General features: G+C 30.5%; 1 protein-coding gene and 1 long non-coding RNA gene across 6 annotated transcripts in view; both read right to left on the reverse strand.

Moving 5' to 3' along the window:
- The window catches only part of Mctp (multiple C2 domain and transmembrane region protein), a 41,961-nt gene extending 21,062 nt beyond the window's left edge, over nucleotides 1-20,899 (reverse strand). For 2 of the 4 annotated variants that reach the window (XM_072021984.1, XM_072021983.1), the window contains exons 1-5: nucleotides 20,720-20,899; nucleotides 8,966-9,286; nucleotides 2,901-3,275; nucleotides 1,002-1,277; nucleotides 127-269 (exon numbers count right to left, since the gene is read on the reverse strand). In XM_072021984.1, the coding sequence (XP_071878085.1) occupies nucleotides 127-269; nucleotides 1,002-1,277; nucleotides 2,901-3,275; nucleotides 8,966-9,023 (852 nt within the window). In that variant the 5' untranslated portion in view covers nucleotides 9,024-9,286; nucleotides 20,720-20,899. Of the gene's footprint in view, nucleotides 1-126; nucleotides 270-1,001; nucleotides 1,278-2,900; nucleotides 3,276-4,999; nucleotides 5,148-8,965; nucleotides 9,287-20,719 lie in introns of those variants that run through there. The other 2 variants (XM_072021982.1, XM_072021981.1) reach the window with 1 other exon arrangement.
- A 228-nt stretch (nucleotides 20,900-21,127) lies between these two features.
- Nucleotides 21,128-24,651, reverse strand: LOC139997914 (uncharacterized). Of its 2 annotated transcripts, XR_011803146.1 has the most exons (6): nucleotides 23,243-24,651; nucleotides 22,908-23,063; nucleotides 22,601-22,658; nucleotides 22,400-22,488; nucleotides 22,277-22,326; nucleotides 21,128-22,069 (listed from the first exon to the last, which is right to left on the reverse strand). It is a non-coding gene; the product is annotated as an uncharacterized lncRNA (long non-coding RNA). The 2 variants fall into 2 exon arrangements; XR_011803145.1 differs by having other exon boundaries at nucleotides 22,908-24,651.
- Between the last annotated feature and the right edge of the window lie 1,281 nt (nucleotides 24,652-25,932).

The raw sequence follows: 25,932 nt of genomic DNA on the forward strand, positions 1-25,932 counted from the left end.
AAATTCATTCTCTTTTTTAATACACTGAGAGATTAATTGAGTTGAAAAAAGCTTGAGAAAAATTTAATTAAAAAAATTCCTAATAATCTTATATACATATAACTTGTATAACGATGTAGAATTTACCTTGAATGTTAGAGACTGGAAAGGATCCTCGATCGGCAGAGTTACGCTTTCATCCCAAACTGGATTTAGGTCGCGGTGAACGGTCCGCGACTTGTGCAATAATCGACCCCCGCTTTTCACTTTCACGTAAGGATCACTGGCGCCTGAAATACACAATTAATGTCCTGTTTTTTAATTCCATGCCAAATAACAGTTATTTGCTTAATCGAAATTTTATCATGATTTTGGGTAACATTCTACGAAAGGGGGATTACATGAAACTGGGGCAAGTCCTTTGATAGAATAGAACTGGGAAACGTTGAAGTTCAGTAATATATGTATTATGATCTAACAATAAGTGGTACTCTTTCTACATGGGTAGAATGTTCTGCATGTGATGCAGGAAGGTTAAACTAGGTAAAAACTAGGTACTACATATTTGAAGAACAAGTATTTTATACTCTTCTTTTCTAAAAAAACAAAAGTGGCAAGTTTTTATATGTTTCATTAAAATATTCAAGCTGTTTTGGAGTACTTTAGCCTGATATTAGCAGAAATTTGTCTCTTATTAGTAGAATATTCAAAATTAATATTATACTTAATAGGAGAATACATTATAATATTACAAATTTTATTATACTATTCAATTATTGTAAATTACATAATTTAAATTACACAATTATAAATAATTGCTTCCATATTAAATTCATGAAATCTCTCATACACAAAACCTACTTCAACTAATCAAAAGGACTGATCTAGACTAATTTGCCACCCTTTCACAGCTATTTGCGCAGTTCTTCAAAGACAGCTGGCAGAATCAAAATACACAGGCACAGTTCTACTTTCGTCTACTTATAAAAGCAGAAGAAGTGAAAAATGAAGGTTTATCTCACCGCATCTATCCATAGCAACAAGGTTCGCCCCTCTTTTGATGTGTAAACGAAGCTGGAAGAAAGCATGCTGCCTCAACGCCAATTCCCTTCTACGTGCGAGTTCCTCCTGAACGAACGAGCTATCATCCTGGCTGATCGATCCTCGAGCTTCCTCGTTCGAGTCTTTTGACTGCTGGAAACTCAAGGATCCTTTCGAATATGCTTCGCTGCATTTTCCAGGGCTGTCTTCCAGTCTCGTCACGACATTCTGCCTTCCTCCAAATACCAATGGCGACTCTACGTGTACAGAAATATCAAACACGTTAAACACAACGTGTTGGTTATATAATATGCAGGATGATTCTAATTTTGGTAACTTAATCTAACTTAATCTTAATGTGAACTAACACCTCTCAAAGAAGATGTATAGTACACAATTTTCTGCTATTTTAGTTTTTCACCAAGATTTAACTTTGAATTACTACATTGAATTTTTTACATAGATTTAAATGTAACATTTCTACAGTCCACGTTAAAAAATATATAATTATGCTGAAGTGAATTAGTATGCTGAAGATTAGTATTCTTGAAGATTATACATGCACATACTTAAATATATTTAGCACTTATTTAATTTAAACATGATTCCAGAAAATACATTTAATGAATATTATTGTGAATAAATATTGCTGAATGAATGAAATCCTTCAGCAAATAATTAACTTTAATCTAACACTCACAGTGTTTTCTTAAAATTGTAATCACAATAATTTTTTAAATAACAAGATGATATAACAATTAAATCAGAAAGTGTTTTCAAGTAAATATTTCTGAAAGAACTCTGTTCAACTTAGAACACTGTTCAATCAGATATGTACGTAAATAGTTTACTAGCTTGTGGAGTACACAGGAAAGCTTTTCAGTTTAACACCAGTCTAATAATGATGCACAAACGATAGAAACCCCTAACACACGTCTCCCAGATCAATCAATATAATGAAACATAAACGACCTGCTCGTATCGATCTCCTGCATCAAACGTGCGCGACCTGGCGTTCAACATTTGCAAAGTTTTTCTCTTTTTCGCAACTTGATCAAGAACAGAGAGAAAAAAGTTTCCCTTGCTGAGGAACAAATTTCAAAGTTAACACCCATTAAACCTCGTTATTACTCTACTCGAGGATGATCTCTTTTATGGAAGCAATCCCCCGTGATAGTTTCATCATTCTTTGTTCGATCATACTTCAGCTAATTGAAACTTAATTTTTTCCATGTACTATATTGTTATGTATTGTACTGTGCATGCTGAATTTTCTTATTTACATTTTCATTTTGTTCGTTTACAACTTTGACTTGTGTGTTTAACATTTAAGCTTACTATTTACATATATTATCGGTTTATCTATCTTCCTATTGGTTTCTTTGTTTATTTTGCTTATTTAATTACTTATTGACTTGTTTGCTTATCTACTTGAAATTATCAGAATTTTGTCAAGACTATTGAAAAACATCGATCATAAAACATAAAGTAATATAAATCGTATTATATTTTCATATTTAGTATTTTCTTGTATTTTATATACGTATGCAGTTCTTTAGCAAGATGCATACTGCTATAATTATAAGTTCCTGCAAAGGGAAACTGTTATAATTTATCTGTAATAGAAATGAAGCAACGTATAAAGAAATAAAGGATATCTAAATTAAAAAATTGTTACATACAAGAAATTGGATATAGTAATGTAATACCAATCAATGATGACATAATGATGAGTTAATTCGTCCTCTAATAATGAGTTAACAAGTCCAGAAATTATTGAAAACAAACAAAGACAATATATGAATGTATTTATTTATTTATTTATGTAACATAAATATTGATTATAAATATATATTAATTATAATATAATATATATATACCTGGATGAGTGAGACAGTGTCTAGCTGGACTCTGCGTAGCCGACGAACTTTTACTATGTTCTGAAGAGTAATCTGCAGCGTAATCGGATTCAACACCGTGAGATAACGTGGTACCGGCATCTTTTGACTTTTTCCGTTCTTTGCTTCTATTTCGACCCCACCGGCTCTTCAAGGTTGCGAAAAAGATGTGTGTACGTTGCGCCACCGAGGTGCCGTGCCGATGATGCCGATGATGATGGACAACACCAGAATCGGTTTGTTCACCGTGTCGTGACGGCGAACTGCTGTCGTTGTTCCGGAGCTCCGTGGCGCTTTTCGAGAGCTGACGGCTCCCGTTCAAGTTCAGTCGGGATCTCTCTTCCACGAGTCTGCTATCTGGAAAATTATTCTTCTATGTGATACGTAATTCCTTAACATACATATAATATTGGACATATTTCCAATACAGCCATGTTTCACGAAAAACAATCTCATCATAATACATTTTGCAATATAATTGTTCCACGAAATACATAAGTACATAATAATGTCTTATACGTTATTAGTAATTAGTAATTAGTAATTAGTAATAAAATAATAAAATAACGTAATAGTATCGAGTCGCGGATCGTGTAGATTATAGCATTATAACTTATATTCAATAGAAGTAGGTTATGTTTATACACATTAAAGCTCAATTTTAATCGGTTGACTGCCATGGCGATTACATATTAGCATTTGTGATGGCGCCACAGAAGTCTCTGTCTCTCTGGAGTGCATACAATAGTGGTGCCACAGGGAAAATTAGTGGCCAGAATTATCAAACCTGTAAGTAGCGTTATAAGTACGCTGTGGATAATTATGGAAATTATGTATTTAGTATTTTCATAAACGCAGTTAAAGTAATGAAATCTAACAGTAAGCGAAAAGTTGTTTCGCTCGAAACGTTTAAATATGTATTATTAGTAAGCACGATATTTTAAAAATTTATTAAATTGAGAATTATTTAATTACTATTAAATAAAAATAATTTGGAAATTATTTTATGTACATTTTTTTAATTTCAAATTTCCTGTAATTGCGCAAACATTAAAATTAATAATTTTATAAATAGTAACATAATGATATACAATAATTATGAATATTCGTATACATATAATCGTATATAATCTAGCTTAGCGTATAATTTTATACAAGTACGATTCATATTGATGAGTGAGCCAAAATAGAAGACAATAAGAGCAGATTTTATCTGTAAAAAATTGCTATAAAGCTTGTAAACGTTGGACTGAAAGAACGGAAAGCTCCACATATCCATCCCGTATACAATATCGTTAGTAACGCGATCGATGTCCAAGAGCATGAGAAAGCCACCTGAGCCTTTAATTCCTCCAATGAGGTCGTTACAATCACGTTCACAAAGGCGTTTAATGACTGACAACGAGAGGGTAGTTACGTTGCAATATTCTGCGGCAAAATTACGTTTTACATGTACTTACATTATTAATGAACAAACTATGAAACCGTTTAAATTTTTAGCAGTTCTAGAAATCAAGATACTATATCGATTTTGAATAAACCATGAACTCGTTCGAGAATGAGAAAAAGTCCAGATAAAACTAAAACATCTGACAAAGCTATCACTCACGTATTTAGAACTCATCAACCAATATGAAACATATATAGATATACATAATATGTACATATGCATAAGCATATATCTAAGGAATTATTATACAAATACAACTTTTAATTCACTCCTCTCCCATAAGAATTTAATATTATGTTGCAATTATGTTTGTGTTACATTTTCAATGAATTCCATCTGTAAAACATTCATTCACATAAATATAATAAACAAAATGTGTATAGCTATTATTATGTACATATTAATAATAAAATTTATACATTGAATAATGAAATACGATAAAATATAAGTAATGAGATATCAATATAATATAAGGTTAGGAGTGATAAAAAAGTTAGGTACATGTATCTAAGTAAAAGTCTCTTATGGCAAGAGGATACCGAATTATTCAGGCATGCATTGAATTTAAAGGTTCTGGGGTTAAGTGCCATGCTATGTCTCAGAGACCTCTTACTAGAAGGCACCCACTCACCCCTTCCCCAAACGATAGCCAAATCTCCCAGGAACAATGTTCCTATTCTTGGGGGCAACACAATGTCGTGTTCCTTGCCATATGTACTGTGTACCCGAAGACTCACACGCGTCTTCCAAGTAATTAATCCCATGACACCCGATAGCTATTTGGTTTCTCTAACTACTCTTGAACGTTATTTACTCTCACAAGAATTTTGGTCAAATGCAAGTTAAATATGTTAGATTTGTGATAACAGATTTTTCTATGAAATTATACAATAATTAATTCGTATATAGTAACGTATATTAGTAACAATTAAACGTGTCAATCTACTTAACAGTAAGATTTTCACATTATGTAAAATACTATACAATATAAATAACAAAATAATACTGGTAAACTACTTTATTTAATGTAGATAACCTAAAAGAAGAAAAATAAAATATTAATAATTAAAATAATAAAAATAAAAAACCGATTTTAATGAATAGGTAAAATATAATGTCTAAGTGTTTATTTGGAAATACCATTTCGTCTTAATAACATGTATAACTGTCTGTATAACTTGCGTGTGCATGCAACCAGCTTATTAAATATACGCAATTGCTGTCTGAAATTTCTTACAAGATTATTTGAATTGCATCAATATGGCTTAACATACTCCCAAACAAAGATGTTTATAACCAATGGCTTGCGTTAGACGCACTGTTATACAACACATGATATAATTAATGGTACAACCACGAAAAAAGCACAGGATTTTCTAATATATGTCTTTTATAAGATTTTCTATAGCATTATATGTAATATATATAGTGTAATTATGGATTAAACTGATTAAAATATAGCGGTACATACAATGGCACTAGTAGATACAGTAACCTTTAAACTTGTTCATAGGAACATTTTAGAGGTTAGAATTGTCTTATATTTTTTTGTAGGCATTTCCTATAACACAGTATTTGAATATCTATCATATAAAACTTTTATGTTATAAATACATACATATTATTATCTCCTCTATGCATACATATATCGTACTTCATCATATATGCAAATCATTCTAAAAATACAACGGGAAGAGAAACATCAACAACATTTAACCAAGCTGCAGAAACGCCACAAAGCTTGGTAAAGTGAGTAAATTAGATATAATATAGGGAATTAGAAACACTCGATACCTCGCTTAAAAGGTTATTGATGTACAGTCTCTTTGTAGGGAGATGGGTTTGAGGACGACAAAAAATACAAGAAAAATACATTATATTTATTTCTATGGGAACTAAATGGGGGTGCTATTATGAATACCTAAGTGATATTTTATGATCCAATGATGAAAGAGGAAGTGACGTTGCATGAAAAAATGGTTTATCTCTAAAAAAGCAGCCAGTTATCTCTTATTCTGTTAACTAAAAGTTTCTATAATAATATAATTACTAGATTAAAATATTTCTTTTTAAATTATATTTATAATTATAAGATGTATATTGAGATATTTTATGATTCTTTTTAAGGATTTGGTTAATAATTGTTCATTTTAGATTGTCGTTTAATATTATTTTTCTGTTGAATCGTACAAGGTGATTTTATAAGAAAGAAAGTATCCAGAGGGAGGAGAAATGCAATTCAGTGTGATTAATGTTATTAGATTTCGGCCAGATTCGTCGGAAACGACGTTAATACATCCACGAGAGAAAACGGATGTGATACGGAATCGTACTATTACAGGATATTACTCTAATCTAATTGATTGCGGATAATGGAAAATATGTAATTCTAATTTTCAAACCAAATATAGTTACAAAAAAAGAAACAATGAAAAAAAGACAATGAAAAAAGACGTTTGTAATTTCTTTTTTTTTTTCACGAATTACTCTACGCATGATATATATGCTAGAATCTTACTATATCCTTAATTTACACAATTATACACAATTGAAATACATAAAATAATACATGCAATTTTAGGTGCAAACAGCGCTACTACTGGAGAGTTTTAAGAGGCTGCATTTCTTTCACCAACTATGCTTCAAGCTCTAACTGAGGCAAGTAGTATAACAGACGATTAAGTTGACCAACTGTGATTCCAATTCACACTCATAATAAAATTTCTAATAAATTTTTACTTTTAGTTAAATTTAATATAGATTTATGTATAGATCATAGATACTGAAATTATTACATGTGATTTACGTATAATATCTTAACTGTGCATTTAATCTCAATCAAATTTAATATGTAAAAAGAGCATGTAAAGCAGTGGTTTAATTCGTTGACACAATGATGATCGCAACGGAACAAAATTTAATGGTTTACGTAATCGCATAAAAGTACATTTAACAGTCATCACTAACAATGCAGCTTCGTTGAGCCTTGTTGACTGTGATCACATGAATCCAGATTTTATCTCATAGCGTTTAAGTGAGTCAAATGGGGAAAAAATCGAACTTAACGAAGTATTTGTAGAGTGATTGAAATAATTGTATACGACACAATGACCAAATTTTATTAATCCGTGAGTGACTAATTATAGGAGAGTCAGTTTTAATGTGATTTTGTCGATTTATAAAATAGATAATTCATAAGAGAGATACGATATCATGAAAATTATGAAATATTTAGCAATAAATATCGTATTTTATATGTCAAATATTTTTGATTTATATAATTTTTGTAAAAAATTAGAATTGAAAAATCCATAACAAAAATGACCCTTTGAATCATAGTCTATAGCAGACATAGCAAGTTAGGTTAAGTTATTTAATATTGAAATATTTAGTTTTAATTTGTATTATGTATATTATGTGATAAAAAGTATTACGAGCCTACAGTCGATAACATCTATCGTGCAGTCAGTTAGTTATCATTTTCTCCAAAATGGTTCCTAATGACTACGGAACTACTCTGAACGTTCCTGCGGATTTTGTTCCGCTGAGAGTGTATTAGAGATGTATATATACATATACTTGCACGAATAGTGATCCATACCGGATTATTGATTGGAAATAATCTATCGACCTATAAAATTTCTGTAACCAATATCTTTCTAGATTACTCTCTACCATGATTCCATTGGAATTTGGAAAAATTATCGCATTCGAAAAAACAATCTCCTTACTAAGAAGTTTCTAGAAGGAATAAAAACAAGAAAACCTAACCTTTTAAAGAGTAATTTTAATAATAAAGAAAATAATAAATAGTCTAAGAAAAGAATAATAAAACAAGTAATGTAAAAATATACATAAAAAATTATAATAATAAAAGAATAATAGAAGAACAGAAAAGACACTAAAAGGAATACTAACAATAGGAATAATAAGGACATCAACAATAGTAACAACAAACAACACCATAGAAAAGATACGATATCAAAACGTAAAGAAAAATGGTGCCTTTTCCATATGAAGATACGACAAAGGAATTTCAAGATATTTTCAAAGACAAAGCTCCCTTATACTCTTTTAAAAGATATCCTAGAAGTCCACAGGACATCATATGTCAAAAGCATAAGACCGGAAAGCTTTAGGTGGATAAAGTTGACTTACAAAGTCGCCAACGTGAAAATGTAACACAATATAAATACGGACTAAAGAAAGAAACTTAAAGAGAAATACAGAATTACAAAAAAATCTTCAATGCAACTTCCAAATAAAATCATGCTCAAGCACCAAACAAAAAAGAATGAAACTAAAGACAACACACAAAATCACCAATACTTCCAACCATTACTATATCATCATTTATAACAAAGTCGTCACTTAATTAAACTCTTTAGAATTCCACAAATGTTTCTCAATTTTCAAGCAATGTACAAGCAGTATGGTATTCACTATCAACTCTTTTGTATTCGGTATTTATCTAGATAATTGGAGGAACTGACCTAGGTCAATATACAATATCTAGCATAACTTCCGTACCATAATTGACAGCAATAGTCAATAACAAAGGTAGAGGACAAAAGGTTAGGAGGATTAGCGCACTCACCCACTTGTATCTGTTCACTGTCCTCCGACCCAGCGAGTAGCTCGACGCTCTTGCTCATCTTATCCACCGAATACGCGGTTTGTATATCGAAGCTCCAGCTCGCGAGCCTTTAATCTCTTCTTGAAGTGCGCCAGTCTGCCGCATGCCGACAGCATGATTTCGTCGGGAGATCAACGAACCTAAGGAGCATCGGCAACCAGCCGCATATCCCGAGTTTCCACGGGAACCACCCGCGAATCCCTCACTTTCAGATGATCCTGGATCCCGTCAATGCTTCCACGGCTGCTCCATGCTTTTCGCGATTCAAGTTGACGCGATCAACTGCCGTGATAGATGAAACAATCGTGAGAATGCGATACCATGAATTTTCATTTATACTAACATTCGAAACTTTGGGTACACATATCCTATTTCTACTATAAACATGTCTGACAAAATTGAAAACGAAATACGTAGCAAACACGAGATTTGTGCAAAATTGTACAAATCAACGCAAGATGGCGGTACGGTATTGTTCGCGTTTGTATCTGTTTCGTAAACTTTGCTATAACATATTTGTATATTTTTATATTAGGTAATTATCGATTTTAATAAATGTAATTGCTCGATTGTTATTAACTACTAAGAACATTAACTATTATATTAACTAAATATATAATATTATATATACGTTTATAAATGAAAAGCACATAGACTAGACAAGACTTAGAAGAAAAAGGACGTGAAACAGTAAAATTGTATCCTCCAAATTGTATTTTCCAAAAACCCTAAACTCCAAATTATAGTGATGAGGATCATTTTTCAAGCAGTAATTAATCAAATTATCTATATTGAAACAAGTTAAAACCATTTTACCAGTATAAACTTATTGCTTACTGGATACAAGTTTCTACACTAATTATTATTAAACAGGTCACTTGACTTCGATTTTCTTATATTCACGTACTTAGCTTCAAACCAGTTTATAGTTGTATACCTATTATCTTACTTACAATTAATAAGAAATATGGTTCTATATTTCAAAGAAAATTGTACTTCTTTCAACTACCAAAAAACAACAAGGAGCTAAATTAACAATCTAATGTTATTTAACTTTATATTTGTTGACATTGATCCTCTAGGCCTAGTTGACGTTAGATATACACCATTCTAGATAAACAATTCTATTTTTAAATACAAACAATTTCAAGTAAAATTACATTGGACAACAAATTAAAATTAAGTAACCTGACTAATCGGAAGACTTGAATAGTATCTTTGAAATAGTTAGATAGAACAAGACAATTACTGAAGAAAGATAAGATAGTAGACAAACGCAGTACATGGTTAACCTTCAAATGACTCTCAGCCATCAATATCTCTGACCTCTAACGTAAACACACGTACATTAAACGCACAGCTTCCTTTGCTGCACCGAAATTTGTTGAATGTACACGGTCCAATGTAATTTAGCATCCATTGCCGTGTGACTTACAAGTACAGGCCAAGTGTGTTGACTGGTTAAGAGCATTGCTCCTCCGTTGCTTTACCACACTGATGAATATTATGTAATGTAATGTGAATGTTATATATAATATGTATTTGGTTAAATAGATAAACGTTAGAAATGTATAGAAAATGATCTCTATGTATTAATTGACGCCGCTACGTACGAGAACGTATCACTACAGTGAATACTGCCTATAGTTGTGCGTCTGTGGCAGCATATGTGTCAGAATTGGTTGTCGACTTAGCTGATTATCTTCTGTTTATAAACATGGGGTCAAACGAGCTTAAAGATACCATGTATACCGTGTATATACAAGTCTGTAAAAAATGTTTGTTATCCTCGTTTATAAACAGAAGATAAGCGGCTGGTGATTGGCAAACAATACTGACTCATAGACTGCCACAGACGCACAACTGTGCGTAGAATTCACTGTAGTGTTACCGACAGTTCTTCGTGAATATCTCGGAAGCTAAGCGAGTTCTGCCCTTATATGCATAGGAAAAAGTTGTTCCAAATGTTAGATTTTACAATATATCCAAAAATCACAGAAATCGAAGTCTAATCAGTCCTTCTACAGTTTTACCGAATATAATTTCTGCTATGGCAATAACTTTATGATATATGTACCCTCTTTCATCTATATTCTCTAGTATACTTTCTTTCTTCGTACAAAAATGTCTCCATTCTTCCTCCTACGGTAAGAGTGCAATGACGCTGGACAAGAAATAATCTTGATCAATCAGTACATTCAATCTTACTTCATAATGATGCACCGTATGGTAAAATTCAACAAATGTGATGTGTACATCATAGAAGACTGTACATTTACGCGCATCGAATACTATATAGTAACGTGTTATTTGTTGCGCGCTCTTATGTGACACGACGTTGTGCAGCGCATTTGTGAATCTGACTTATGTAATTCTTATCAGATACTCTAAAAATATCACACATTTTAGAATTATAATCTGTTAGTTAGAGCGAAACAAAGACTTAAACAATCAAAGGCTGTTAATTGGAAATATCGTAGTAAAGAGAATGCGGATTTTTATGCATTTATAGAAAATTGCAAAAATGCACGTAAAATACTCAATAATAAAAAGATATATAATATACTTAAAGTAGAACACTTGTTATAATATTTAGTAGGTATAGCAAAACTTTGCAAGTAAGTTTTACTCTTTCAATTATTTATATTCGTATAACTAAATAATTATGTATTAGTGAAATTAATAAAGTCATTGATTATTTTAATTCTCATAAATATCCACAGTGTAATAATAAATGTTAAATAATGGTATATTAATTAATGGTATATTGACATATTTTCATATTGGTAAATTGTTTAAAAATAGTGAAAAATAAAATGATTGAAACTACATAATATTTTTTACAGTACATCTTAATATATTAAATCATTATACTTTAAGGTCTATTTTACAGATATGTACGCAGGATAAGATAGCAATGGTGTAAAATTAATATACCTTTCAACCAGAACATGTACCCAAAACTTTCATGCGATAGTTTATAGATAATATGTAGATGTGCTTGTATAAATATTGCTTTGATAAATGGCTTTGCGAGAGTTTATAAATGACAATAATTTCAGAAGAAACAATTTCAGGTGGTCATGGTGACTATTCTCAATCGAAGATTCAGTTAGGTTTTACCAAAGTAACGGTCGATAAGCTATAGTGATCTGTGCTTAGAAAAGTACACTGGTGAAGTTTGAAACTTTGTAAGGTAATGTGAGAATTAAATATATTTACTTTTTTGTAGAAATAAAAATAACTAACATATATATATAGTTTTCTTAGAAATAGAAATAACTAACGTATATATATAGCTTCCTTAGAAATAGGAATAACCCATAACATTCTTAGTATATGTCACTTAACAATGGATGGTAGATAGATAGTAAAGTTCGATAATGGATGTGAGAACAGCAAAAGGAGAAAATGATAACATGTACAGGTAGGCCTGCCTTTGATTATACGTGTACTGTGTACAGGGTAAGAACTGAGGAAGATATAGTAATGCGACGTGTGTTGACAGTCTCGCTTGTAATGCTAATATATGGACTGTGATAGTGTTACGGCTTAATAGTATCCTACATTATTGAATAACATGTACCGCAAATATACCATCATGCACTTTGTAATTACCTATCAAAATAAATCAATAAGTTAAACCAATAAATCGTTCTTTTCGTTAAATTCAAAAAACCAAATAATTTAAAAATCCCAAATATTCCACTGTTGAATTGTTTGTTCAAAAAGTCACACCTGTTCTGTTCTGTTACAAATTTTACAAAATAAATTTTCCTCAAAACTAATCCCTCTGTAAAAAATTATATTCTCTACAATTTTAATTTAAAATAATTTTCGCATAAAAATTCAAACAGTATGATTTTACATTTTTATAAATGTTTCAAATTTTAACACAGATTTACTTTTACAATAAAATTTAATTATTCCGCACAATGCAAATATCGTAATACGAGATTTATTTTATTATTAATTAAAAAAAAAAAAAAAGAAAATATACAACACATCTATGGCAAACGTAGTCGTTGTTGTACACAAAACACTTCTTGCAATTTTTGCACCGATTAAATATCCATAAATTTCTGTTTAATTTACGTGCCGATGGCCAGCTCCACAGGAAACAGAAGCTGTCCAGAATGATTCACGATCGCGTGAATATTGCGCAAATTACTTCCGCCCTTAAGGCTCGAACTTTCAACGATTTTCTGACAAACTAATAAACACCATATTATACATGAATTTGTAAATGAAATCTCTTTCTCCCCTTAGTACTGAATAATTCGATAATATCAAAAAATATAATAAGAATCTCTTTTTGTTTAACTTTGGATTATTACTAAGGCTAAATGTACAATATTTTGCTTCTGAGATAACATTAGTGCTAATATTTTAGTTTACTCATTATTTAAGTGTTTTGCTTGAACATTATCCACACGTGTCTGTGAAACTTTGGTGAGACTTTTTATATCACATAGTTAGCGATTACTTATAGTACAGTTAAGCATCATACTCACACTACAAATAAAAACATCAATACCATCTTTGTAGAAGACATAACTATTGGTAGCACGTTTCCTACGTGGGAGAAGTTGAAACGAAAAAATGCCATAATATTAAGTCGTAGGCAGACTTGAATTAATTCCATAAATACTATAATGATCTTCACTTCACAGAATCTAGAATATACTATATGCGCAATAAATAATTTTTATTCATAACGTGTATAATAATTTGCGATTACGATTAACCTTAACAGTCCATTTATTAATAAGGTTATGTTCAAATGAAATCTTAAAGTGAATCTTCTCAATGTTTCGAACATTTTAAATATGTAGATTAAAGCATTTCGGGAATAAGGCTATAAGGACTTTTAGGTTCAAGATTATTAACTTTTAATGACGAATAATAATTTGACAGGGTGACTGTGATATTAAAGACAGAACTATTAAATGTAAGTACTTCTAATAATAGTACCTATAATAGAGAGGGAAAAGCTTGATAACCACAACAAATTATATACAGTAATTATTTCGTCACTGCTATAAAGGGACAATACACATATTCACGTTTAAATTCCCCTCTCGTGCGTTGCAAGTACATGGAACAAAAGAAAAAGTGGTAAAAATAAGTACTTCATCTATTTATCCTCTGCATACTCGAAGATGTGAATGAACATTATATAAACGCATGATTACACTCATACTATAAATAGCATGCAATATAATATGATTTCGCTTTAGCATTATTTTTGTAAACAATTTAGTAATAGTTGTGAAATATTTGTATATATATGAATTTAAAGTATAGAAAACAAGCTTCCTAATAAAATAATTTTCATTTTGTTATTTTTGGTATATTAGATTTTTTATGTATAAAATAATTGCAATTAATACATTTCTTTTAAGGTATAGGAAATTGACGCTTAAAAAGATTATCTCAGAACATTCTTATGTTAATCAAGGATTAAATAAGCATTGTACGAAGATATTTATTATTATTTTAAGAAAACAGTTTACAGGGAATTTTTGAAAAAGTATATATAACCAAATTGGACATCAAGAATTTGATTTATGAATCACGATGCGATTTCTCAAATTCACTTGATAAAAGCTTGTGCTATAAGTGGAAGATAAACACGTTGCATCGCCATTCCACTCGCCAAGTTAAACAGAACAAAAATATTCGTAGAGAAATTTGGAGAGAGAAGAATAAAGTATGTAATAGAATAGAATAAGGTAATAAAAAAATTATGATAGCTGTTAAAAGCACAGCTTTACTTGTACATTATAATCTTATATTATGATTTTATAATTTTCAAAATTTGTAACGAACAATTTTTCTTAACAACAATAATCGTTTCAAATTCTAAATTTAGGATAGCAAAGTATCTTCTTAAAAAATTTCATAATAAAAGCAATTATTCCAAGTTTCATATCTTGGATAGTGAAGTTCCTTTCTCAAAAAATAATTATTCCAATTTCCAATTTTCGTGTGGCAAAGATACTCTTCTAAAAAACATACATATAAAGAAAATATTCCAATATCCAAGAAAAGTATTCATATACTACATAACAAAAAAAAAAAATCGTGAAAAGTTTCATAAAATATACTGCGATGAATACAAATGATTTTCATAAGAAATTAATAAATTCAGTTAACAAGTCCGTGACCTTATCTTCACCAGAGCGATAATGAACTTTAAAACGCCATAAACTTTATACGTAAACGAGAATGGTTGAATTGCAGAAACTGTGAAATAAATTCTAGATTTCAGCGTAGAGTACGAAGGAAAACGGAAGTTGCCGAGGAAGTACGAACTGATAAACAAATAACGGCTACGCGGCGCTACGGAAATCTGAGAACATACATATGTGCCAGTCTCGCTTGAATTCCTGAATACACGTTTGCGTTTGTCCTTTATTTACTATTACTTTTAATTGGTTCACCAAGTTAATAGAAGTCGTTTTAGTTGACTTCCTTTTGATCAATTAAAGACTTCGTGGGAGGGCGCTTTAAATGGCCTTCGAATCATAACTGATGTGTCACTATTGATACTGATACTGCTATGCTTCATTTATTTTAGAATCCTCACCTGATTGAATATCTATAAAAAAGATAGAATCAAATGATAAATATTAAAATTGAATTTGGAGGTACCTGATCATTCAATTTCGAATTTTTTTGAATTTTTATCTGAATTTATGAATTTTTATTGATATTTAAAATTTGAATACTTAAATTGGAATTTTTTAATTTGAATTAATATTTGAGTGTTTACATTTGAATTGGTTGAATTAGAGTCGTTAAATCTGAATTTGTATTTGAATTAAAAATTTGAGTTTATACTTTATATCTGAATATAAAATTTAAATTTGCCTTTAAAAGACTATTGTAAAACTAACAAAGAAAATTGACTACTTCACCACCGATTCTGAATATACCTAACATTTTTTGAATACGTAATGTAGATGACATACTTTTACCCTGCCTTCATACTGCATATAACCTCACTTTCCTTATTCTCTGACTTAAAATTCACTTGGTAAATACCCTCTAATCTAAACTATTCAAGAAACACCCAGAGCTTGCAACAAAATGATCAAAGAATTTTCCTTGTCACAGTTTCTCGTCACATAAGTAAGATAAACGACCAACCAAGAACTTCATGCTTCCTTAACAAAATAATCCCTTCAAACTGCATGACCTGGTACACAATTGATTTTTCCCAGCGCAAATACTTCTAACGTACAAAGACATTGCTCAGAGAGCAGAAAACAACGGTTTAATTAATTCCAACGTCTGATCGAGCTTGAGGAAGTTAAAGGGGCCACTTGAACAACCGTGATCCTGTGTTCTGTCGAGATGGAAGAGGACGACGTTGCAGAATTTCACAAAACAGCGCAAAGAAATATGTAAGTACAAATACCACTTGGTAAATAACTGGGAGGCTCGGGTCAGGCGCTTATAAAATGCTCGTCATCGACGATCTACTCGAATTCATTTTCAACTCGGTTAATTTTTCTACGTTGCCAGCCCGAGAACGGCTAAAGGATATGTACTTCAATTAACTCTGTTAACGATTGTTAAAGCCTTTACGGAAATCTTTTCTGCAAATATTCGACTAACCGATTCTTCTAGATTTTCTTCTTTATTTTGGTTGTCTTCCTTTTTCGTGAATTATCCATTATTGTGACGGAATTTTATACTGATCTATGCAGTGAAAAGTGGCTTTTGATTTCTTGATTCTTCCATGGTTGATTTTTATTCTTGGAAGAAATAGTGACTAAGATTTTTGATCTTTGCTTTTTAATTTTTATACTTTTATCTTTTATTGTTGATGTTGTTGTTGTTGTGTAAAGTGATTTTTAATTCCTAAAGGCTTTATAATATGTGAATTTTTATCCTTTTCAATCTTTTCTTTTAAACAGTTTTCCAAAAATTTTCCATTACTTTGTTAAACTATTCAGGACTTTTTAATTCGCCTTCCTTTTAATTTATTGTGATTCTGTTACCTCTATGCAATTTAATTCTAATTGAACTAATTTCATAAAATATAATATCTAGCTTTTACGAATAAAATTATTTCATCGCAATATCTTAACAGAAATTATTAAATCTATAATCTCGATATAAAGTTTCAAGATAAAAAATCGACGTTTATCCAAAAATAATGTATCATTTCTATTTATACGTATAAGGAACAATCTAAAGAACCGGAAGGTTGAACATAACAAAATTCATCAATAAATGTATGGTTGACAAAAATATCATTCGACCCTGAGGCAACACCACATCCAAGGCTGATGGTGAAATTTAATCAACATATTCTGGAGAAAAATTTCCCCATTGACGCGATGCAAAGATAAGATGAATCGCGTGGTTATTGAATTACGAACTACTAAGTTTAACGGAAATTGATCGCTTTCAATTAAAATAACGCTAAAGAAACAAAACTTTTTAAACTGACTTAATTATTACTATTAACCTTTTCGCTTTTAATATTTAACTTTAATATATGAATTTACTTGTACAATCGACATATCTAACATAATTAGTGAAATTGTAAACTTATCACTGTAAAATTGCAAGATAGAAATCTATAACCTACAATTTGTAACTTGCAAAATTCTAAAATAGGAACTTGTAATCTATAACCTGTAATTTGTAAAACTGCAAAACTACAAGATTGTAACAATGTGAATTCATAAAACACAAATCCATAAGCTACAATAACCTATAAATAACTTACCGATTCATTAATATTACTACTTGATAAATTATTGTGCAAAAGGACTCTGATACAGCTATAAAACTTTTCTAAATAAAATATTTATCGATAGAAATATATTTAAGAACCCTATTTAAAACTTCCAATATATTAATTCATATAGAAACGGTCAGATATCTGGAGTGAATACGGAGAAAGAATACTGAGAAAAAAGTATATTGTAGAACATTGTAGGTTATGAAGGGATATAAAATGTTCCCCTTATATTAGCGAGTATATTAAAACCTGCAGATCGATATATGGTCGTGCCGCTTGCAAGAATGCTGCATTGTTGCTTATGCTTATCTCACGATTAGACTACTCGCAAACAACACCTTATCCACTCCTTCTGTCAGTAAATGAATCAAGACAGCCATTAATGTGTGTAGTATTTAGAAAATGCAAAGAAAATAATCTTCATTCATTATAGCAGAATATACTTGTTTTATAAATAAGTATGTGCCTTTGTATCGTTTAGAAGGGTTAAAATGGTTTTGAGTTAGGCTCACGTGGAGTAGGAAATATGTTGAAACGTTGCGCTCCACGTGGATCATCTGTGACCCATAATATTTATTGGTAGCAAACTTATTATAGAGAATCCAGTGTATTTTTATTCAATGTAAACCGGAGGCCACCGCAAAGCCGAAAGGCAAGCAGAAATAAAGATATATAAGATATTATAAAAAACCTAAAGAAATATATAATATACCGAATATGAATAAGAAAAAAACTACTACTAATCTACTACTTTGGATGCTTGGTTTAGAATATCCCAATTTTATGACAACCTTTATTCAAATAAAAATGTATTTGTCAATAATAATTCATTGTTAATGAATAAAGAATTATAGAAATAATAAAAATAAAAAGATGGTATTTTTTACTATGAATTCCATAAAATCGAAATTCGAAAATTTGGAAGTAACACAAGATAGCAGAATATTAAAATTTTTGCAATAAATATATTATTTAAAAAAATTTCATTTTTGAAGTATCTTGTCATGCAACATTGAATTCAAACACTTTTCTCCACTTGTATCAGATCACATTTGTATCAAAAAAACGTACAACATTCTTAACGTTCTTTCCAAACTTAAAATTCTATTTGTTGCTTCAAATGGATCAAACATGCGATAACATAGTTCGCATTCCTTTGCGCAACTGTGGTTTCTCTAGATTTAAAGAAAAAGACAAGATATTTAGAAGTTTCGTGCGGCAACTTATCTCGCCATTTACCGTATTAAATTCCCTGTCCGACGCAATGTTTCGGAATCTTTCCAACGCTATGCTTTAATATTCTCGACAGTCTGTTCAACTTGCTGGGCTTTGCAGAATCTATTAAGGAGAGCAAATTAAAATTTTAATCAAAGCGCTTCTCACCATCAGAAGACTGTATGGTTAAAAAAGGAAAGTTAAAAAAGGAAAACGTTTCGTCGATTCGAAGGAACATTTCGATGCAGTTTCTCAACGTTTCCAATTGGCCAAATTACGATACCATTTTTTATCGTATATTTATAACCAATTAATAAGGAACAAATTAGAAATTTATTTTCAACAAAAAATTTTACTTTCGACATTCTAAAAAGTAAAAAAACTTGTAATAATATTTAAATCATGTATCTATAACTAACTAATAAGAAACGAACTAATAAATTAGAAATGTATTTTCAAAAGAAATTTCCTCTTTCAACATTTAACAATTTTTTTAAATTCATGAATATATTTGTTTGGATATTAAAATCAATGCAATAAAATTTGTTCAATTATAAATTATCTAAATGATTCAAATTTTATTTTGAAGTTATATCGAACAAAATAGAAGAAGAAAGTGAATTAAGGAAAACTGAAATCTTTGTTCGTAACTCGATGATTTGTTAATAATGCGATAAAGAACGAATTGCTTGCACAGATTAAATAATCTTATGCTGCATGGTTTTTAATACGCTACCTATCGTGTGGTTATACATATTCCGTAATGCATCCGGTTCCGCAATCTTTTTCCTTATTGACTTAGCTTCCATAAAGATACATCCCGTTCTTCGTTTTGTCAAATAAACACAGCACTAATAAGATTCTCTGGACAATACTAGGTACCTTGAGTCTTAACCGAATTTCCCCTCGAGTTTCCCGATCGATCGTCAAACTTTTCTGCTAAAATTCACACGAAATCTCGTTACGTTCTCGTCCAATTTTCGATATCGCGATTCTACAACTTTTTTTCTTACTTTCTACTTTGTGTGGCGTTATTACACTGCGGATGTTTATGCACCTATAGAAAACTTAAATATACAGTCATATACAAAATGTAGACAATATTTAAAAACGTACAAAATGTAATATTTGAAAAATGAAATTCTTACTTAGGTTCCATTTTTTTTCCTAATTAACCTTTTCGAGGTTAATGGTACACTATGTCCCAAGATAGCTTTTAGAACGACTGCTGAAAATTTGAATTTTTCAGCATTCCATTATAAGTGAAACTTCATATCTTATTTAAAGGATTACATTTTATTTATGTATCTCTATTTAAGTGCATTATAGTTCGTACATTATCAGATTCATTGTTAAAAAAAAATTCGTCTCAAAAGGGTGAAGTCCCATTTTGTCAGTCGTGTTCATAAAAACATAAATTTCCATAAACATCCGCAGTCATCATATCCATCAATCCGTTTTGATAAGAATATTTTTCCTGTACCCATCTACATGCTCTTGCACTTTGTCTCTAATCTTACTTCGCATTTCTTAACCTCTTTCTCATCATTCACCTTTTTTCCATCAAACCTAACCAACAGGGCATTCTTAAAGGTGAAAAATTACTTCGTTTCGCGTATGCAGGTGTGTCTTACTGTCTATATAGGCATGTGTATGTGTGTGCATTTCTGTCACAAGAACATCATCACCTATCGTTGCGTAGGCGTAACATGCAATTTAAATGTTGAACACATTACCTTATGATCGCCTTGAGGGGCACCACGATGCGAAAGATGTTGCACTTATCGAATGATACAACACGAAAAATGAACTATACGACCGCGTGAAATTTTACTGAACCGACGAGAAGACGCAAGAAACATACCACCCTTCGTAAACCCGACGCTTTCGTGTCCGAGAGGCCACTGACAAAACTCGCGATTCCCCATTTTGCTCGAATACTCCTACCCCTACTCTTTGCAGTGTCATTGGAAGGGAGAACGGTGTAATAAGGATAGAAGATAAGGAGAAGTAGTAGGAGTAATAGAGAGGGAAAGAGGCTTTATCGACCCAACCGAACAACCACCAGTGCAAAAGGTGGAGATACACTGGTAGCGATGGGTCTGACAAAAATATTTATCGTCCTGTAACATGGAGTTGTTTTCAAATAGTTATTTACTTAGAGTAAGTATGATACAGATATCGGTTCTATTTTTACTTCCTTAGGAATTCAACTTTTATTTGTGTATTATTATTGAACATTATAAATGTTCTTTTTCAAGACTTACGGAAAATAGGTTTGTTATGCGAAAATATGGAAATAACGAATGTTTTACTTTATTTTATCACGTATTAAAGCTATTATTATTAGAAAAAGTTATGTTGTATGTATATGATACTGGAACAAGTGTAACATTAATTTTATAATATATTAAAACCACTTATTAGAGAAAGTTATGTTATTTGTATATAATATTGGAACAAATGTAACATTAAAGTTCTATCATTTCTCATTTTTAATTTCGAGACACAATATTGTGATTCATTTTGTCATCCTATTAAACTTAAGAAATATTTCTCTAAACTTAAATTAAACAATTTACCATTCCACTTCATCCATTCGTCATTTTCAATATCAAATCGCAATATTATAATTCATTATTTTATCATAATGAATATAAAAAATATCTTTTCATGTTATAAACGTAATTTATAAATGCTCTATAATAGAAATTGGTGGATATGACCAAACCGTTTAAAAATACATATCATGCATCAGCAAGTAGTTAAATACTCACAAAGTGGCCACACTTTTTTTGTAGCCTGTTGACACCGTACGGAGGTGAGGATCGATGCCATCACTATGCACATGCACGCTTCCGTGGACGACGTTGACGTACGACAAAACGGCGCCAACGTGGTCTCTGCCAGGCCAATAACGTCTTTCGAAATTTTGACGCTTCCGAGAGGGGTCGCGTGGAATGAACAATTGAAGAACAGGCAGGGAAACGAATAATCGTAGATAAGCATTGTGTATGCAACGACTGTTCGAATGTTGTCCACTTTATACGTATATTAGGTCAGTTTTCCACCAATCATTTAAATAACTGCAATTCATAGGTACATAGAATTTTGTTCTTTCTTGATCATTAGATTATTTTTAGTCATTTTGAATAAATGTAATTGATAGAAATTTTCAAAAATTGTTCATCAATAATTTCTGCCATATCTGATTTATAATATTTTTGTGCTATATAGTTTATTAACACATGGCAGGAAGTGTAGACAATATTTTTATATTAAATATGCAATACCTCATAATTCTAGTTTTGTATATTCTATAGACTTCTGAATTTTATAATGACTGAAAAAAGGATTAGGTTAATTAAATGCATTTATCACGAAATAATTAAACTTAGAACACTTTATCGACTTACCTCAATCCAACGAAATATGTTTTTATGAAGTGCATATGATTCTTTGGTGAACTTGAAAGAGGTAGATTGTTAGAGAACTCTCGACTTTGCTGAAGGAAGTAGATTCTATTTCAGTAATGAAAATCTTATAATGCGTGATGTGAAACAAGCTTTTATTAATTAAGGAAGGTACATTAAGATGATTAGAAGAATGTACCACACCTGTTCAACATTTGCACGCAACTCCTGTTCCTTTTTAATATTCCAATTTCTCTAATCTCTAAAAAAAGTACATCAACAAAGAATGAGATTGAAAAACGTTAACATTTTTTTCTGTATGAAATATAGAAAATTTATTATTATTTTTATAAATTTCTATTTAGAATAATAAAAGTATCATGTTCATTTATCTTTTATGTTTATATATTCTTCCTTTTTACTTATACATTATTTAAGAAAATTATTTCGGAAAATTATTTTATTGCAAAATTAAATATTTATTAAAGAAATTCTGTTTGATTTTACATACCATTACAGAGTAGTTCTCCCTTGATATTTATTGCCCGTTCAAAACAGTCTTACTCTCCTTACTCTGCCATGATCATCCTTTTCAAATATTTAGCCATAAAGTACACGACAAATTGGAACAATATTCCAACTCTTAACATTTTACGTAACGTTTTATCTAAAACATTAATTTCAAAAAGAATTATTATTTATTACAAATTACCACAAATGCTATTTTAAATTGTTATTTTATTGGCCACTAGAAATGTTAATTCGGGAAGTTTCCGGTTAAAAATCACAAATTACAAGTTATTCTGTCTATCAACAGGATATAAATAATAAACACTATATATGTACGTGCGTGTGATTATCTCATTTGCTTCATTTGTCTTCTCTCTAAAAGGATATGAGTTATGTATCTACTGTGGCACACCTAGGTTAAAAGGCCATAATTCTGTAAATATATCATGCTGTGAATAAGATAGATATTTCCTTTATTTAAGCTTGATACTCATCGAAAGTAATATATCACAGTCATTTACGAAATTCAAATGTTATTCTTAATAATAAATCAGTTTGTCCTTCAAATATTCGAATCCTGCTTTTAACATTCAAAAAACATTTAAAAAACAGATCTAAAACTTTTAATAATCAGTTTTAGTACTTTTTTCAAACAAAAATCAATACATAACATATAGACTGCGATTTGTAAATTTAACATTCGAAAAATCTATAGAATATAATATGTAAAGATATATAAGATATTTAAAGCACTTATTATGATACTTAGTAGATGAAACAAATTTCTATTTAGATACGACTTCTTTAACCATGTTTATAAAAATATCAAATTGCATAAACATTCGCAGTCTAATGATATGAATCTGATTTACCGACAATGATAAAACCGTTGTAAGTCAGCGCACTCTGCGACATTCATGATGTAACGTTACATACTAGAAATTTATCTCTTTTATCCTAAGAAAATTTAATTGAATTTATCGTTAACTTGATCATAATTTTACGTTATAAATGCTTTTCCATCCTTAGGTTTAAAAAATAAAATTGTTCTTGAGCAGCAGGTGATATTTGCAATAACGTTTCGGACAACTGTGGTTGGCAACTATGTTTGGCAATCTGCCATATGAACAAGTAGTGTGAATGTAAGCCAATTATGACATAATATCGTCTGATTATCGCAACACACATTGCCAATATATCTTTATGCACTGTACAATGTTGTTATATAGCATAACTTCATTATGGTTCGCTACCATTATCGCTCAATACCATGAATAACCTATATTCCATGTACCGAGATCCCTGAGAATTTGAATGGTTCGATTACGAAATCTTTCCTAAAGAGGGCGTGACAAAAAAGGGTGTAATATTTTTCACGCAATAATTAAACAAAAGAATACTTCTTTCTCTAATTTTACCATTATATAAACTAGTTATATAACTTTTCAGTGTGTCTATTAAAAAATTTCATAGAAACAACAGAATTACATTTGATACAAAAGTTTGATGATATTAAATGCAAAGGTGCAAGGAAGTATGAAACTTTGAAGAGAAGTTTGTTGCAAGTATACCATGAAGTATAGAATATACATATGTACATACAGTTGGTCACAAAAGTAAACTCCTATAGAATATTTTATTAATATATTATGTATGATTGTATATGTTATTGAAACACAACTATCATGATTATATGCATTGGTAAAATTTGAAATAAACCTAAAAATGTATATAAAAACTACGAGACATTTGTCCATTATATTAAGTCTTAAATTCATTTAGTGATATAGTTTTCGACAGTTATTATATTTAAGATGCCTGTTCATAATGTACATATACTAATTTTTTATCAAATGTATGTTTACAGTAAATATCTTGTAATTTGTATATATATTTTCAAATTGATTTCCAATTTTTCCAATGTAATCATAGCACTTGTGTCTCATTATAGCGCTAATGAAATTTTAAAAAGTCTCCTGTAACACATCTACAATACATATAGCTAACATAGAAGTTATGTATAGTGTATAGTAAGTGTTAAAATACTTTCGTGAGCCACTGTACGTTAGGTAACATAGTAGAAAATTTCCAAAATGGAACGTGTGCTTCTAGCTTTAGTCGTTTGAGCGCTGAACTGTTTGGTAAGATATAACTTGCATTTCCTTTGCATTTAATCCCGTCAATTACATAACAGAGCTGCGACGACCGGAAGCGCTGCTTAAGAAGCATCAGCCAAAGAGTCAAAGGTATTTCTATGAAGCCCTTAGGATTGCAGGGTTTACACATCACAATATTATGATATATCGTTTCCTAATAAAGAAACGTAACATGTATCATATAACAATCGAACTCGTGCTGCAAAAGAACTTTCGTTTCTTCTTTTTTTTCAGTTTCTTTCAATATATTGTACCTTAATGTAAAAGCAACAACGATAAAATGATTGTGCAATACAAATATATATATACATATACATATATATATATGTATATATGTATATATGTATATATGTATATATATATGTATATATATCTCATCGAACTTCGATATTCTTTAATTATCTATATGCTTATCTTAAATATAATACTGTATTATGTACATACATACAAATATAATATATAATACATACATTATATTTATATCGCTTTACAGCTTTGCTTTTCTTGTTCGTCTCTTTTAAAGAATACAACGAAGAAAATATTCCCGCTGGAGTTTGAAACTGAAAGTTCTTACGAGATCACAGGAAATCACAATTTTACAAACGGCGATCACGATAAACAATCGACCCCATTTTTATTTGGACAAGGTACAAAAAATATTGTCAGCATACACGGTATGCAGAATGCGGTTTTACGTTAGAATATAAAACTCATTCACGATCTATTATTAAATAATTAAACAATAGCCTACTTTGCGAGATTATCGTTCGGGATAATCGAGTCTGATTTATTAATAGAACCTCAGATCGATTGCCACTACGCTTACCGTATCAGAAGTTTTGAAATACTATGTGGAAAAACTACAAAGAG

This window comes from Bombus fervidus, chromosome 2 (assembly GCF_041682495.2).
Source record: "Bombus fervidus isolate BK054 chromosome 2, iyBomFerv1, whole genome shotgun sequence".
NCBI lineage: Eukaryota > Metazoa > Arthropoda > Insecta > Hymenoptera > Apidae > Bombus > Bombus fervidus.